The sequence below is a fragment of the Malaclemys terrapin genome, chromosome 1, assembly GCF_027887155.1.
Source record: "Malaclemys terrapin pileata isolate rMalTer1 chromosome 1, rMalTer1.hap1, whole genome shotgun sequence".
Classification (NCBI taxonomy): Eukaryota; Metazoa; Chordata; order Testudines; family Emydidae; genus Malaclemys; species Malaclemys terrapin.
In genome coordinates, this window is record NC_071505.1 from 304,712,691 (window position 1) to 304,729,282 (window position 16,592).

General features: G+C 42.6%; 2 protein-coding genes across 5 annotated transcripts in view; both read left to right on the forward strand.

Moving 5' to 3' along the window:
- The window catches only part of N4BP2L2 (NEDD4 binding protein 2 like 2), a 102,215-nt gene extending 93,137 nt beyond the window's left edge, over positions 1-9,078 (forward strand). For all 4 annotated transcript variants that reach the window (XM_054015329.1, XM_054015331.1, XM_054015330.1 and 1 more), the window contains 2 exons: positions 1,378-1,576; positions 6,357-9,078. In XM_054015329.1, the coding sequence (XP_053871304.1) occupies positions 1,378-1,568 (191 nt within the window). In that variant the 3' untranslated portion in view covers positions 1,569-1,576; positions 6,357-9,078. The remainder of the gene's footprint in view (positions 1-1,377; positions 1,577-6,356) is intronic.
- A 6,079-nt stretch (positions 9,079-15,157) lies between these two features.
- Positions 15,158-16,592, forward strand: part of N4BP2L1 (NEDD4 binding protein 2 like 1) — a 28,445-nt gene continuing 27,010 nt past the window's right edge. The window contains exon 1 of the mRNA XM_054015334.1: positions 15,158-15,376. Coding sequence (XP_053871309.1) covers positions 15,237-15,376 — 140 coding nt within the window. The 5' untranslated portion in view covers positions 15,158-15,236. The remainder of the gene's footprint in view (positions 15,377-16,592) is intronic.

The window sequence follows — 16,592 nt, forward strand, 5'->3', positions numbered from 1 at the left end:
TGAGTGTTGCAATTGTGCACGCTGGGGTTCCGAACTATATAGTAATTTTAATAATACTGGGCCTGATATTGGGACAAGAACCTGTCAACCCTCAAAGTGATCATTGGGAATTCTTAAAGTAATCAATAGAATTAATACATAATCTATAGATCGGGCTGCAAAGTGAAAAACATGTTGTCTTAGATTTTATCTGTGAAGTGTTGAGGGTCATCAACTCTCATTGAATTCAGTGGGTATTGAAAGTTATCAACACCTCAATGGATCAGGCTCCTAGGCTGCAGAGGAAAGAGGCTTGATGAGAAACATCAAAAGTTTGGTGTTAGGTGAAGGAATCCTGTAGTGTTCAGACGGTAGGAGCATGTTTCCAGTTGCCTCACACTCTGATTTTGATTTCTTAGGATGGGTGGGTCACCACTGGCTTCCACTCAATGTCCTACTACTGTGGGGATTGAGAGCATCAAAAGCATCCATCCCGCAATTCTGCTGTCTTCAGTGGGAGAGCTGGCTTCCAGCAGCCTCCCTCTGTAATCACCAACTGCATCTATTCTCTCACTCTAGCCCATAAGGTCTCTGAAGGCAGCTGGAGAATACCCTGCTGGCAGCCTTTCTCTAAAGGTATCTGCTGCAGCAGAGTCTGGTAATGCATGGTACTTCATATACTGTATATATGTGTTCTAAAATACTATACCAGAGGAGAATAATCACATCTAGGGAACAGCTTTTGTTGTTTAATATAATTGCACAAGTTGGCATAAGGCCTTCTAAAATTGTTGGAAATGCATGATATAATTGTTCCCTGGAGAATGACAGACAAGTTGGTGTCTGAAGTTGGGGACAGATCCTGTGGGAAAGGCTGAGGGTATGTCTACACTGCAATTAAACACCCGAATCTGGCCTGTGTCAGCTGATTTGGGTTCACAGGGCTCGGTATAAGGGGCTGTGTAGATGTTTGGGCTCAGGCTCTGCAATCCTCCCCACTCATGGGGTCCCAGAGCCTGAATTCCAGCCTGAGGCCAAACTTCTACACCTCAGTTAAACAGCCCCTTAGCCAGAGCTCTTTGAACCCAATTCAGCTGACACATGCCAACCACAGGTGTTAAATTGCAGTATAGACATACCCTGTAGCTCTTGGCTTGGAAGTTAATTTGCTGGAGAGGCAAGAGAGATTCAGACCGGTAGGGAATGTATGTAATTGTCAGGGCACACTGAAAAATCCAACAAAATAGATTAAATATTTTATGTGTAAAATTGGTAACATTTGTAGTTTTCTAGGGCAATAATCTTGTTCTGTAAATAATCTTGACATAAATACAAATGACAAACTATATAAATTATACTTTGGGTGTCATTTGGCAAATTGCAATCATGTTTTTTTAGTTGGTGCCAATATACTGGAGGATACAAATAAAGATTGCCAAAAGAGTCAAGAATCTTATGAAACACATCCGGAAACAAACCTATATCAAGATGTAGTAGAAGAGAACTCTGTGACTTATCCAGACAATAAGCACTTGTATAACGTATCAACCAATCTTGAATGTCATCTTAAACAGAAAAAGTCAACATGAAGATAAAGGTAACATTTTATAAAACTATCATTCTTGTGGATAATGCTGGTCTAAACAGCTGAAAAACAAAGATTATTGCATTCATTTTTGATAAAATGATTTTTAAAATACTAACAGCTCATCCTGTTTGTAAGCACCTATGACTTTACTATAAGTAAATATTTAATTATTTATACAAAGTGGAACAGCTCCAACAGGAAAGACTGAGAGAGACCCATCCCAGAATAGCTATAGCCTGGTGGTTAGGGCACTCTCCTGGGATATGGGCGATCCAGGTTAAAAGTTCTTTCCAGGCAGAGCAGAGGATCTCACACATTTCAGGTGAATGCCCTAACCACCAACCTATTGGCTATTTTGGGTGGGGAAATCTCACTTTCTCCTTTTGACCAGAAATTCCATCCTGGACCTGAGAAACCTTCCTGATAAAAGTTTAATTGAAACTCATATGTTTCAACATATTTTCAGATGAAAAATGTTTTGTCAAAAAAATCCCAACAACCTCTACCTATCATTAAATGGTGCTAATGAACAGCACATATACTGTGTCTCATGATCCAGAGGTTAGAAGCTTCATTTCTCCAATCCTTTTAATTCTAACTATTCCTAGTAATTATTTGAGAAATATCATCTAGGAAAATATCAAACACGTTTTGTAGGACAGGACACTGGCTGATATCTTAACCATTAAACGTATAGGCTAACAAATTTATTAGAGCATAAATATATATAACTTGTTTCTCAAAAATATACTGACTATGATAGCAGCATTAGCACTGTGTTCAACTTGTGTAATTTAAAGAGGTTACAGTGGAAATTCCCAGGAGTCTTCTCTTCTGTGACATTTATTTTTAAAATACCTGACATTTGGTAAAATCTGGTCCATTTCAAGATTTTTATATTTGGTCTTTAGAGTATTTTTTAAAAGCCTCCGGAATATCACTTCTGACTGGGTTACTTTATTAGCATCCATTGGGGAGGTGGGAAATGTGTGATTTCTTGAGAGGGAGAGAGATTACCCCAACCTCCCTTCAAACTGATGGCAAAATTTTAGCAACAGGCTCCTGTGAGCCTCTCAGAGCTAGTTCTCACACATCCCTGCATATCTCACACATATTCAATACTCTCACATAATTAATAATTAATTAATGGAGATATCTTATCTCCTAGAACTGGAAGGGACCTTGAAAGGTCATTGAGTCCAGCCCCCTGCCTTCAGTAGCGGGACCAAGTACTGATTTTTTGCCCCAGCTCCCTAAGTGGCCCCCTCAAGGATTGAACTCACAACCCTGGGTTTAGCAGGTCAATGCTCAAACCACTGAGCTATCCCTCCCCCCTCGTATGTTTAAGTAATTATAACTTAACTTATAAGTAATTATACCTGATTATGCATTTTTAAAAGCAGATCTTTCACACTATTGAGTTCAAAATGTCAGAATGAAAAATAACCCAATCACCAACAACTCAAATGTTATTAGACTCCTCCTTTCACCATTTGATGACATGATCGTGTGTTGGATTTGTCACTGTCTATATTTATATATGCATAATTTTAAAAACCCCAAAGAGGTTGATTAAATAACGTTTACTCCATTCTGAGTCAATTTGAAGGTATTTCAACTAAGAACTTACTGAACATCCATCCACATACAGTCTGATAGATAGGATGTACAGCATTACAAGAGAGGCATTGAATTGTAAAAAATAACCGCCTTAGTTACATTTGGAATATCACACCCCAAATTTACTCTGTCATTATAATGACATCCATTACATTTTAGGACTTCTATTTAAACCAAAGTGGGTTTTTTTTGGAGCTTGGAAAGTTTTTTCTCCCCATGCTCATAATGTTCACACATACCTTCATAAACACAGACATACTTGTACATACAAAATACACAAATAAGTAACATAAGTTTAATGACAGGTTTCAGAGTAGCAGCCGTGTTAGTCTGTATCCACAAAAAGAACAGGAGTACTTGTGGCACCTTAGAGACTAACAAATTTATTAGAGCATCAGCTTTCGTGGACTACAGCCCACTTCTTCGGATGCACACCAGCAACCTAACCGTTGTCCAACTTTTTTGCAGGCATCATAGACGCAGAGAGTTTTAAGCAGAGTTCTGAATGAGGATAATGAGTTAATTTTCTGCCCAAGTGTGAGGGGCAGCATAGAAGAAAGCACAGAAGTGCTTATTTGAAAATTTGAACAAATGGGGAAAGAGGCCAGGATCATACTCCAATCAGCGGCAGGGTACAACATCTTGATTGCGAATGAAAGAAGATAGGTAGGGAAGGGAAAGGCGTGAAGATCCTTAAAAGTGAAGACCAAGTAGCTTATGGAAATGTGGACAAATTGCTAAGGATTGAATACAAAAGAACAGAGCAAACATGTAGAGACAAAATCATAAATGCTAAAGCACAAAATGAGTTACATCTAGCAAGGGGGCTGTTATAAAGAGGACTGTGATTAATTGTTCTCCATGTCCACAGAAGGTAGGACAAGAATTAAAGGGCTTAATCTGCAGGAATGGAGATTTAGGTTAGATATTAGAACAAAAGTTTCCAACTGTAAAGATAGTTAAGCACCAAGGGAGGTTTTGAAATCACTGTCGTTGGAAGTTTTTGACAACAGATGAGACAAATACCTCTCAGGGATAATCTAATTTGCAGAGTTGTTATAGCGGTGTTGGTCACAGGATATTAAGAGACAGGGTGGTGAGAGACAAACTTTCGAGCTTACACAAAGCTCTTCTTCAGGTCTGGGCCCAGCTCACATTTTATCACAATGATAATGAAAACTTAATGATTTTTTTTGGACAGGTGACTAAAATATTATGTGCCCAGTTCTCTAACTTTAGTGGGAAGTATAATCTATTAAATACATATAGTAAAAGTTATTTTATCTGGCATTTCACCAACCAGAAAGCTCTATAAACTGGCATTTCTGATCTTCATTGAAATTCTGGTTTATAGTCCAGTTGGCGTGGGACTGGCAGGGGGCTGGGGTGCAGGAGGGGTGCGGAGTGCCGGATACAGGGGGCACTCATCTTGGGTGGCTCCCTGCAAGCAGCAACATGTCCCGGCTGCTCTTACGTGGAGGTGTAGCAGACGGCTCCGCGCGCTGCCCTGCCCCAAGTGCTAGCTCCGCAGCTCCCATTGGCGGGGAACCACAGCCAATGGGAGCTGCGGGGGCAGTGCCTGTCAGTGGAGGCAGCGCACAGAGCTGCCTGTTGTGCCTCCGCCTTGGAGCTGATGGAACAGGTCTCCACTTGTGGGATCCACCCAAGGTGAGCGCCAGCTGGATCCGGTACCCCACACTCTCTCCTGTGCCCCAACCCACTGCTCCGAGTCCCCTCCCGCACCCAAACTCCCTCCCTCTTAGTTAACTGGCATTTTTCACTTACTGGCATCCCCCATTTCCCCAACATGCTGGATAAAACAGCTTTTACTGTATTATCTTGGAAGAACTGTGTGATGTAGTGAGTATACAGATATCCGCAAAATTACATTTCTAGTTTACTGAATCTTTCCCATGTTGGTATAACCTTTAATTTACACTCTATTATTATTCAGCATAAGAGAAAACTCTAACAATCTGCAGAGAAAGGTATGCTAATACAATAGACACGTGGATAGTCAGTGCCTTTATGAGCACAGAGAGCTATCCATAAACAATCTCTTCTCATCATTAAACGCAAAACCTCTACACAAAACAAAATAGATCTTAAGGCCTGGGGGGGGGATCGACCTAAGATATGCAACTTCAGCTACGAGAATAGCGTAGCTGAAGTCGACGTATCTTAGGTCAACCTACCTCGCGTCCTCACGGCACAGGGTTGACTGCCGCTGCTCCCTCGTTGACTCCGCTTCCGCCTCTCGCTACAGTGGAGTACAGGAGTCAATGGCAGAGTGATCGGGATGGATCGATCGATCCCCGATAGATCGATCACTACCTGCCGATCCGTCGGGTAGTGTAGACGTACCCTTAGACTATTAGACATTTTATGCTAGAACTAAAGCTCAAATGAAGGAGAATACTACCCCCTTCGTTAAAATACAATTATTTGTTTAAATATATCAGAGATAGGACAAATCTGGAGCAAGAACTCCCTTGTACAATGTTTACCAATAGAGCCCAGCCTCACATTTGACTTCAAAAAGAGAGGGAATAATTGATAGGAGACACAAGAGTTATATAGAATAGGCTTGTATCTACTTAGAAGAGCTTAAGAAATTGTAGATCAAATTATGCTGATATCTTCCACAGAATTCCTCAGATTTTTTTATAGATGACAATCAGGTTCCATATAAATTTTACAGAGGAAAAAAAAATTGAAATTAGTTTCTGAAGCCTAGCTATGATTGAAGTAATATTGGTGGAATTTTAAATTCATTTTAAGTATTGTTATCCTTTATTCCTTTTCTTGTTTTTGATTCTTCATGATGTCTAGCTCCTTGCCTTTCTCTATCTCTGACATCGTCTTCCTATCTTCCCTTCCTCTATAATCTTTTCAGTTTTCCCACCTTTTATACTCTCCACTTCATTTCTTTTCTAAGCCTTCAAAATCCCTCTTTGTACATCCTTCAAAATCAAACTGCTAAAACTGAGAAGGAAATAGATCCCTTTATCAGGGACTGGAGGTGAAAAATTATCCTTTAATACTTTCTTTTAGCCATAGGGTGGGTTGTGGCAATATTGAAACAATGTTTACAACGGTTAGTATTTTTTAAATCTGCAGTGACTGGTTATTATGATACTTCAGCAGACTCTCTTCTTTTATATTACAGAAATTTGTCAATCTTGGCACCATCATGGAAGGACCTCAGTTTACAATCAAGTGTTATAAATGTAAGGAATAACCTGGAAGAAGTATTCAGTGAAGAATTTGGTGCTTAATCCATGGCCCTCAATAATCCTTAGGCTTTATATCCACATAGCCACCCATTCTGGTTTTGAAATAAAAAAAATTGTAATAATTTTTGATTGTCAAATGGCCACTTTCAGAAGTCACTTGATATTTATGCTTCCTTTACTTATCCTTCTGTGGGACAGAGAGACTGAAAATAAAGGAGATTGCTTTGGCCAATATTTAGTCTGAAGCAAAAATAGCAAAAAGATTTCCAGTGAAGGATTTCTGTGTTTACAAATCAAAGGAAGGAGAGGGGTCTGTTGTCTACATAAACTGTGAGCTTCAGACTCCTAGATCTAATTCACTACTGGAACACTGAAATATTTGCTACATGCATAAAAAGATAATGGCTTGATGGTAACCATGCTTTTGCAGAGCTGGGTATCTGACTTCACTGCTGGTGTCCCTTTATAAGTCTTGTGTTTGTGGCAAGTTAGATAATTTATTCTTTCTACTTCTGCCTACTTCTGTTTTCTCCTATTCCTGTTACTAATTGTTTTTATCCGTTGCCTCCTCATGATACTAAATGGAGCAAGTCTTCATCAGTCTCTCCTCCCTATTCCTTGTTCCACAAATACTTAACCTTTTCTTGTTCATATTTACTCTGTCTTGAATCCATGCTTGCCATCTCCTTTAGGCTACATTGATATAGACTTATTTCTGACTATAGAAATAAGTAGAAGTCATCTTTGATTTTTTGTTATTGGGGCTGATCTAAATCCCATTGAAGTCAATGGAGACAGTCCCCTTAACTTCAATTGACTTTTGATTGGGGCCTCTACAAACATTGATATTTAGTTATTTATATTACCATCAATGATGCTCCTTTTGCCTCTATTGTCTAAAGAACCTCATGATGACTCATGGAAAACTTTGAAAATAACCTAATTAAAAATAATTCTTTTACTGGTATAACACATTTTTGTGTTTTACTTCCCTAGTTTTAATTGCTGGGTTTTTCCTTCAGAATTAATTAGCTACTACTTATTCCCCACTTGAAGCCATAGTCTTATTGGTAGCATCTCTATTTGTTGCTCTGGAAATGATCATAATAGCACTAACAGAAGATTGATTTCATGTGGGGAATGGGCAACAAAAGCCGATTAACAATGCTCGTGTTTTTAAAATAGAATTTCAGTTTTCTTTGAGGCATTGATGGGTTTCATAAATTTGTCTGTTATTTGGAGGATATAGGAACAGTGTGGCTCAGCAGTGCTTTAGGACTTCCATGGGGAAGCATCAGATTGCTCTGCTGCCAGTAGTGTTGTGGTGCACAGCTCACAATCATGCCATTCCTTAAACTGGTGCTCAGTTACTTGGTGTCTCTGAGAGGCAGAGGTGGGGAGTGGAGCATGTTTCAGAGGTGCTGCAGGAGGAGAGTGGTCAAGTAGCACTGAATGACCAGCACTCATAGATAAATGGTGTCAGAACAAGTGTGGGAGGGGTGAGGAGCCCAGAAGGGAATGAATGTGGTGTGGTGAACTAGAGAGGGAGGCGGAAAGCAAGAGGACATATGTAACAGGGAGGGGAGTGGAAAGAGGGGATAAAGTATGAAGAGGGAGTGGTTTGGGCTATGAAAAGGAGTAATAACACACAGGAGGAGAGGAGGAAATTAAAAGCAGTAAAGGTGAAGACTAACAGTGGAAAAGGCAGTTGGGGGGGGAGGTGAAAGGACAAATTGATAGTTTATGGCATAGTCTGATGGCACTGCAAAATAGTTACACATAAAAAAACCAGAAGGGAAGAGAGAAAGTTCTACTTACCACTAGCACAACTTTTGTCAATCACAGGAGTGGATGAAAGCTTCTCTGTGATGTGTGGGAATGAATAGAGGAGGACAAAAATTACCTTGACACACGGCAGGTAAAGTGGAAAAAATGAAAGAACACTGGGTGGAAGAGTGGTGAGGCTATCACATTAGAAAGCTTAGATTGAATATGTTTGTCAAACAAACAAATCAACGATTCGGATTAGTCCTTCCCCCCCCACATACACACATGCTTCAGATTGAAAAACAATTTAATACAGTTTCTCTGACTTGGGCATCTCTCATCTTCTGCCCTCCCCCACCTTTCCCCCTTGCCAGTATTTTCTTATGTATGAGCTCCTGACCAGAACGCCTGCTAAGGAATTGCTGCTTTGTGATCTAAACTACCTGCAATTTCCCCCCAGGCTCCAATGTAAAACCAGTAAACAAAATTGAATAAGCAGCTCTAGCACATCAGTATTTCTAAAATTATTACTGCACCATTGGCAAAACTGATACTTTCATTTTGCTTAATATTGTTTTTCCTTGGGAGAAAATGTACTGTACTTCTGCCAACATGAACACTATATAAAATAATAAGGGGGTTGGTATTTCACATTGTTTGAAACATTAGTGCAGCATAATTTTGCATAAAATACTAGTGACATTAGAACAGGCCACATTTAATTTAATTTAAAGAAAGATTTACCCAAACGTTTAATAGAAATGTGATTTTTTTTTCCTATTGATAAAGAATAGGAATCTGAGTACATTTACTGTCCATGAAATCTAATATTGTTAACTGAGTATTGAACTTCCAGAACACCTGAAATAAAAAAGAATGTCAAAATCTCTCAGTATCTTTTTTTTTTTATGAAAAAGAAAAGGTTTTGAGGTTTGACTCTTAAAGGAATACTGTCAATTTAAAAAATAAATTTAAAAATCAATTTGTAAGCACCTAGAGGATAATAAAATTATAAGGGTTTGTCAAGAACAAATCATACCAACCATTATAATTTCCTTCTTTGCCAGGGTTACTGACCTGTTGGATGAGGGGAAGAAGTAAACATGATATATCTGCGGCTTTTATCACAGTTCCATGTGACATTCTCATAAGCAAACTAGTGAAATACTGTCTAGATGAAATTACTGTAAGATGGGCGCACAACTGGTTGAAAGACTGTACTCAAAGAATAGTTATCAATTGTTTGCTGTCAAACTGGGAGGGTGGGGCCAGTAGGATCCCACAGAGCTCAGTCCTGGATCCAGTACTATTCAATATTTTCATTAATGAGTTGGATAGCAGAGTGGAACATATGTTTATAAAATTTGTGGATGACAGCAAGATGGGAGGAGTTGCAAGCACTTCGGAGGACAGGATTAGAATTCAAAATGACCTTGACAAATTAGAGAATTGGTTTGAAATCAACAAGATGAAATTCTGTAAAGACATGTGCAAAGTACTTCACTTAAGAAAAATCAAATGCACAACTAAAAAATGGCGCATAACTGGCTAGGTGTTAGTACTGCTGAAATAGATGTGGGGGTTATAGTAAATCACAGATTGAATGAGAATCAACAGTATGTTGCAGCTAAGAAAAAGGCTAATATTCTGGGATGTATCAACGGGTGTCGTATGTAGGACACGGGAGGTAATTGTCTCACTCTACTCTGCATTAGTGAGGCCTAAGCTAGAGTTCTGTGTCCAATTCTGGACACCACACTTTAGGAAACGTGGACAAACTGGAGAGAATCCAGAGGAGAGCAACAAAAATTATAAAAGAACCTGATCTAGGAGGAAAGGTGGGAATGTTTAGTCTTGAGAAAAGGAGATTGAGGGGGACCTGTTAATATTCTTCAAATATGTTAAAAGCTGTTAAAGAGAACTGTGAACAATTCTTCTGTATGTTCATGGAAGGTGGGAGAAAAACTAATTGGCTTAATCTGCAGTAAGAGAGATTTCGGGTAGATATTAGGAAAAACTAACTATAAGAGTAGTTAAAACCTGGAATAGGTTTCCAAGGAGGTTGTGGAATCTCCATCATTGAAGGTTTCTAAGAACAGGTTGGACAAATATTTGTCAGGGATGGTCTAGGTTTACTTGGTCCTGCCTCAGTGCAGGGGGCTGGAGTCGGTGACTTCTTTAGGTCCTTTCCAGCCGTACATTTCTATCATTTCTCTGATTCTATAATGTGGCCATAATATGTAGCACATATGCCTGGCTTCTGCAGATCTTCATAAGAACCTCAGCATCCTCCCCCTTTTCAAAACATTTCTCAGTGTTGTCAACAAAACCACCTCTCAGCCAACGTGCATAGTCTTGTATTGATCACCCACTGATGTCACAGAGCTATCTTCAGCAGATATGTTTATAACATTTCCCCTTCTTGAGGTCTGATTAGCTCAGCTGTAAGGTGAATAAACACAGAGTGACCTGTCAAGTGGCTTGCCTACAATGAAAACATCCTTTATAGCTTCGGAAACAAATACAGAACATATCTAGTAACTGCCATCTGGTTTTTGGATGTTTCTTGGTCAGGTAATGGTAGGGTTGCCAGGTGTCTGGTTTTTGACTGGAATGCCCAGTTGAAAAGGGACTCTGGCAGCTCCAGTCAGCACCGCTGACCTGATCGTTAAGTCTGGTTGACGGTGTAGAGGGGCGAAGGCAGTCTCCCTGCCTGCTCCCCTGGCTCCATGCAGCTCCTGGAAGTGGTGACATCCTTTGACTCCTAGGCACAGGGGCTGCCACAGGGGCTCCATGCGCTGCCCATGCCCCGAGCCCTGGCTCCATAGCTCCCATTGGTCGGGAACTGCGGGGGCCGCATCTGTGGATGAAGGCAGCATGCAGCCCCTCCCTGGCAGCCCCTGCACCTAGGAGCCGTAGGACATGTTGCCACATTTGGGGGCTGCCTCAGGAAAGCTCCACCTGGAGCCTACCCCAAACCCACTCACTCACCCCAACCCTGAGCCTCCTCGTGCACCCAAACTCCCTCCCAGAGCCCCCAACCTCCTGCCCCAGACCTGAGCCCCCAGATGCACTCTGAACCTCTTGTCCCCAGCCAGGAGCCCCCTCCTGCACGCCCCACCCTCAGTCGGAGCACCCTCAGTCGGAGCCCTCAGTCGGAGCCCTCAACCCCCCCTGCACTCCAAATCCCTGCCCCAGCCCGAAGCCCCCTCAAACATGCCGAACCCCTCGCCTCCACCCCCCCAGCCCAGAGCCCCCTCCTGCACCCCAAAACCCTCATCCCAGGCCCCACCCCCCCGCCCTGTGGAAATGAGGAAGTAAGCGAGGGTGGGGGAGAGCAAGCGATGGAGGGAGGGGGGATGGAGTGAGCATGGGCAGGACTTGGGGCAGGGGCAGGGGCGGGGCAAAGGTGTTCAGTTTTCTGCAGTCAGAAAGTTGGCAACCCTCAGTAATGGACCCTGCACTTTGCATGTGTGCTGAGACACCACCACCACAATGTTTTTAATATTTTTGTTGCAGCCTCTCCTACTGCGTCCTCACATCTTTGTGGATATTGCAATAATGAACTCATTACAATTACCATCATAATGTAAGAAAGGTGTAAACACAACAACTGCTGTGTTTGTAAGTTAACTTTTCCTGGGAGCATGTACTTAGTACAAGATAAGGTTTATATCGTGTGTGATTATTGAGCAGGCAGAAGCTGAAATCACAGAGGAATCTTTATATTTAAAGCACCAAAAACATGGATCATTTGGTTAATTCTAATGGGACAAGAGTGCCACCACGTGATATGTATTGCTTATAGAGGGGATCCCTGTACAGCTAGGCCAATATCCTCTATGTGCACAGCAGGATATATCTTGGCACTATTAGGCCTTCATTCTCCTGCTCATGAAAGATGTCCTGACCAGCACCGGGCAGAAAGAAGGAGTAAGATCACCTACATTTTAACTTTAAACTAGGGCTGTTGATTAATTGCAGTTAACTCACATGATTAACTCAAAAAATTAATCATGAATAAAAAATTAATTGTGATTAATCGCACTGTTAATAGAATACCAATTGAAATTTATTAAATATTTTGGATGCTTTTCTACATTTTCAATTATATTGATTTCAATTACAACACAGAATACAAAGTGTACAGTGCTCACTTTATATTATTTTTTATTACAAATATTTGCACTGAAAAAATAGTGTTTTTTAATTCACCTCATACAAGTACTATAATGCAATCTTTCTCATGAAAATGAAACTTACAAATGTAGATTTGTTTTTTGTTACATAACTGCACTCAAAAAAACAAAACAATGTAAAACTTTAGAGCCTACAAGCCCACTCAGTCCTACTTCTTGTTCAGCCAATCGCTCAGACAAACAAGTTTGTTTACATTTACAGGACATAATGCTGCCTGCTTCTTATTTACAATGTCACCTGAAAGTGAGAACAAGTATTTGCATGGCACTTTTGTAGCTGGCATTGCAAGGAATTTACATGCCAGATAAGCTAAACATTTGTATGCCTCTTCATGCTTTGGCCACCATTCCAGAGGACATGCTTCCATGCTGATGACGCTCGTTTAAAAAAAAGTGTTAATTAAATTTCCTTCAGATTGACAAAACGCAAAGAAGGTGCCAATGTGAAATTGCTAAAGATAGCTGCAGCACTCGACCCAAGATTTAAGAATCTGAAGTGCTTTCCAAAATCTGAGAAGGACGAGGTATGGAGCATGCTTTCAGAACTCTTAAAAGAGCAACACTCCAATGTGGAAACTACAGAACCCGAACCACCAAAAAAGAAAAGTAACCTTCTGTTGGTGGCATCTGACTCAGATGATGAAAATGAACATGCGTCGCTCCGCACTGCTTTGGATCGTTATCAAGCAGAACCCATCATCAGCATGGACGCATGTCCTCTGGAAGGGTGGTTGAAGCATGATGGGACATATGAATCTTTAGAGCATCTGGCACTTAAATATCTTGTGATGCTGGCTACAACTGTGCCATGCAAACACCTGTTGTCATTTTCAGGTAACATTGTAAACTAGAAGTGAGCAGCATTATGTCCTGAAAATGTAAACAAACTTGTTTGTCTGAGCGATTGGTTGAATAAGAAGTTGGACTGAGTGGACATACAGGCTCTTACATTTTCCATTGTTTTATTTTTGAGTGCAGTTATTTTTTTGTACGTAATTCTACATTTGTAAGTTCAACTTTCATGATAAAGAGATTGCACTACATTAATTGTACTAGGTGAATTGAAAAATACTATTTTTTGTTTTTTACTGTGCAAATATTTGTAATCAAAAATAATAGAAAGTGAGACTGTACACTTCGTATTCAGTGTGGTAATTGAAATCAATATATTTGAAAATGTAGAAAACATCCAAAAATATTTAAATAAATGTTATTCTATTATTCTTTAACAGTGTGATTAATTGCACGATTAATCATGATTAATTTTTTTAATCACTTGACTGCCCTATTTTAAACCATTTCTTGTAATTTTGTCAGGCCAATATTTACACCTGTGAAATATTGCCAAGGCTTTTCTACAGGAAAAGTTAAGATGAGTGCTCCATTACTTCAGCCCTTCTTTTTGGACTTAAAAAAAATCAAATGTGGGTTACACCTAGCCAGTACAAAATTTTTAAAATGTTAAAGACGAGTCAAAGACCTGATGATTAATAGAGGGTTTGGGAGTGAGTCCTGCAATCTAGGGTTGCCCTGACTGCCATTGTCAAAACTAAAGGCACTTCATTTTTCAATGAAATCATCCACACAGGTTTAAGGCACTGTAATGTATATACATTAACTTCACACCTTTACTGTCACATGATCTAGACAAGCCCTTACTAAGGGAAGTAATGAGGGAAATTGAGGGGGACAGGGAAGCCTCTATTAGTTCCTTTAGTTTAAAATGCTTTAACAGGTTTTGAATGACACCAATTAGGGTGACCAGATGTCCTGATTTTATAGAGACAGTCCCTATATTCTGAGCTTTGTCTTATATAGGTGCCTATTTCCCCCGTCCTGATTTTTCATACTTGCTATCTGGTCACCCTATTGCCAATCTATCTTGCGGTTGTACCTATCTTGAGTAAAAATTACAGTAGACATTTATGTTTGAGAAGGATTTAATACACAAGAGTATAGTGCTTCTTAGGGCCAGATTTTTAAATGTATTTAGGCAACTAGTGGGCTTTTCAAAAGCAGCCAGATGCTTTCGACTTTTAAAAATGTGACCTGTAGTGAACCATGTTCTAAACACAAGTGGGGACGTAAAAAAGGACGAGGGTGCTGGACAGAGGCAAAATAACAGTTGACAAATCCCCTTTGGTGGATTAAAGGAACCCAAAGTTTTGCCATCAACCCAGGAAATCAGTCACCCTGACATCATACGAGCCCCCAAAATCAACTTGTGTAGAAAAAAAATCCATGTATGTGCCTGGCAAGGGAAAGGCCGCCCAGACCCCAGTTCAGCAACCAGGCCAGCCGGCAAGGCAAGGCAAGGCAAGGCAAGCTTGTCACCTGCTGAGGCTTTATACACTTGTCAACCCCTGGCCATTAGAACTGGTTGTGGTAGCGGCGGGAAACAGACGTCACAGACTCGCGGCTCCTTGAGCGACTCACCGCATGGGCGCAGGTGGGGCCGTGGGCGGACACTGGGCTCTGGCGCGGTGCCGTGACGGGCACAGCCCTGGGAGCCCGGCGCTACGAGCCGCCGCCTCTGCGCCCCCCCCATTCCCCTCCCCCCCCCCCCCGGCGCTGCAGCCGGCTCAGCGGACCTGGGATACCGGTTCCCCCTCCCCCCGCGGCTGGCAGCGCCTCGCGCACGGGCTCAACCCCCGCTCCCCCCTGAGCTGGGCCTGGGGCCCCGCCCCTCGTCCTGCCGCCGCCGTCAGCTCGGCCCTGCCCAGCCCCGCGCGCCCCGGAGCACGTGGCCATGCCTAGCTGGGCTGTTAGCGCGCATGCTCAGTGCCGGCCGAGCCGCTGCTGCTGACGGGCCGCTGTTGGCGGCTGGCAGCTGCCCGCTCCGCGCCCATGGAGGGGAGCCTGGTCCGCGCCTTCGAGGCCCTGAGCCTGCAGCCCCCGGCCCGGGCGCAGCCCCGCAGGCGCCGCTTCCGCAAACGCCTCTACCTGCTGCGCGGCCTGCCCGGCTCCGGGAAAACCACGCGGGCCAGGTAACGGGGGCGCCGGGGTGTCGCGGCCCCGCTGGGGCAAGGGGCGCCCCGCCCTGCTCCGGGCCGCTCCCCCTGCGGGGCTGCCGCGGCAGGCGCCGGGCCGGAGCCTGGCCTGGGTGTGGCGGGGCCAAGCGCCCTCCTCGCGGCCATCCCGGCCGAGGGGTCCGGGTCCGGGTCCGTGCCGGGCGCGGGCACAGGCTGACGGGCAGCGGCCCAGCCGCGGGGAACATTTGCTGGCAGCTCCGCACGTGGCTGTTGTTCGTGCGGCCAGTGGCGGGGAGCGGAGCCTTTGCCCGCAAGTGTCTCCCAAATCCGGACAGCCGCGGCGGTAGCGCCCGCGGCTCTGCCCCCTTCTCCGAAGCTGGGGGAGGAAGTGCCGGGTTCCTGTCAGGCTACGGGACCAGCAGTCACGTGTCTGGCACGCTACAGGTCTGTCTCATCTTGCGCTGGGGTTACCTTCCGCAGCCAGCGCCTAAAGCCAAAATCACCTATAGTCAAAATTACATTGGGTGTAATGGCAGGCGGGATCGCCTACACTACAGAAACAGTATTTAAATTATTTTTCTCTCTCTTGTTTTTGCCAACGGAGTAAAGCTGAAATCGCACATGTTAAATGCGCCTAAGATGCGACAGACCTGTACTGGGTGATGTTGTGCAAAGTGAACAAGGTGTCAGCAGTAGCTTCACGCGGGGGAAAACCTGCCTCTTCCCTCCCCCTTTTGCTGAAGGAAAGTTAATGTAGAAACTGATTGTCGTTGTTGTTTCCTTTTTGTTAATAAAGTTGAACTGAACTGATGTACAATAAGCAGTGATTGGACCACATAGAAGCTGTGACTTTTCTTCTTTTAATGTATTCTTTGGATTTGTATACCAACACTTCCTAGCCACTTTACATACACAGACCAATTTTCATCTCTGAGATACCTTTTCTTCCTCCTGTTGTGCACTCTCCAGCGCTCATTTTTCTGACCTGTTGCTTAGACTTTGTGATGTATTCTCCTAGCTCATCACTACAAAACAAAACAAAAATCTTTGCTTTAGTTTAACTCAAAGCTAAAGCAAACTAAGGCCACTTTACTTCCAAATGAGCTTATCGATTTTTAGAAATCACACCTTCTTTGTGTTTTGTCACATCTGCTGTGAAAGTGTTCTTAAAATGAACAACATGTTTTGGGTCATAATCCAAGACTGCTATAACATGAAATATATGGCAGAA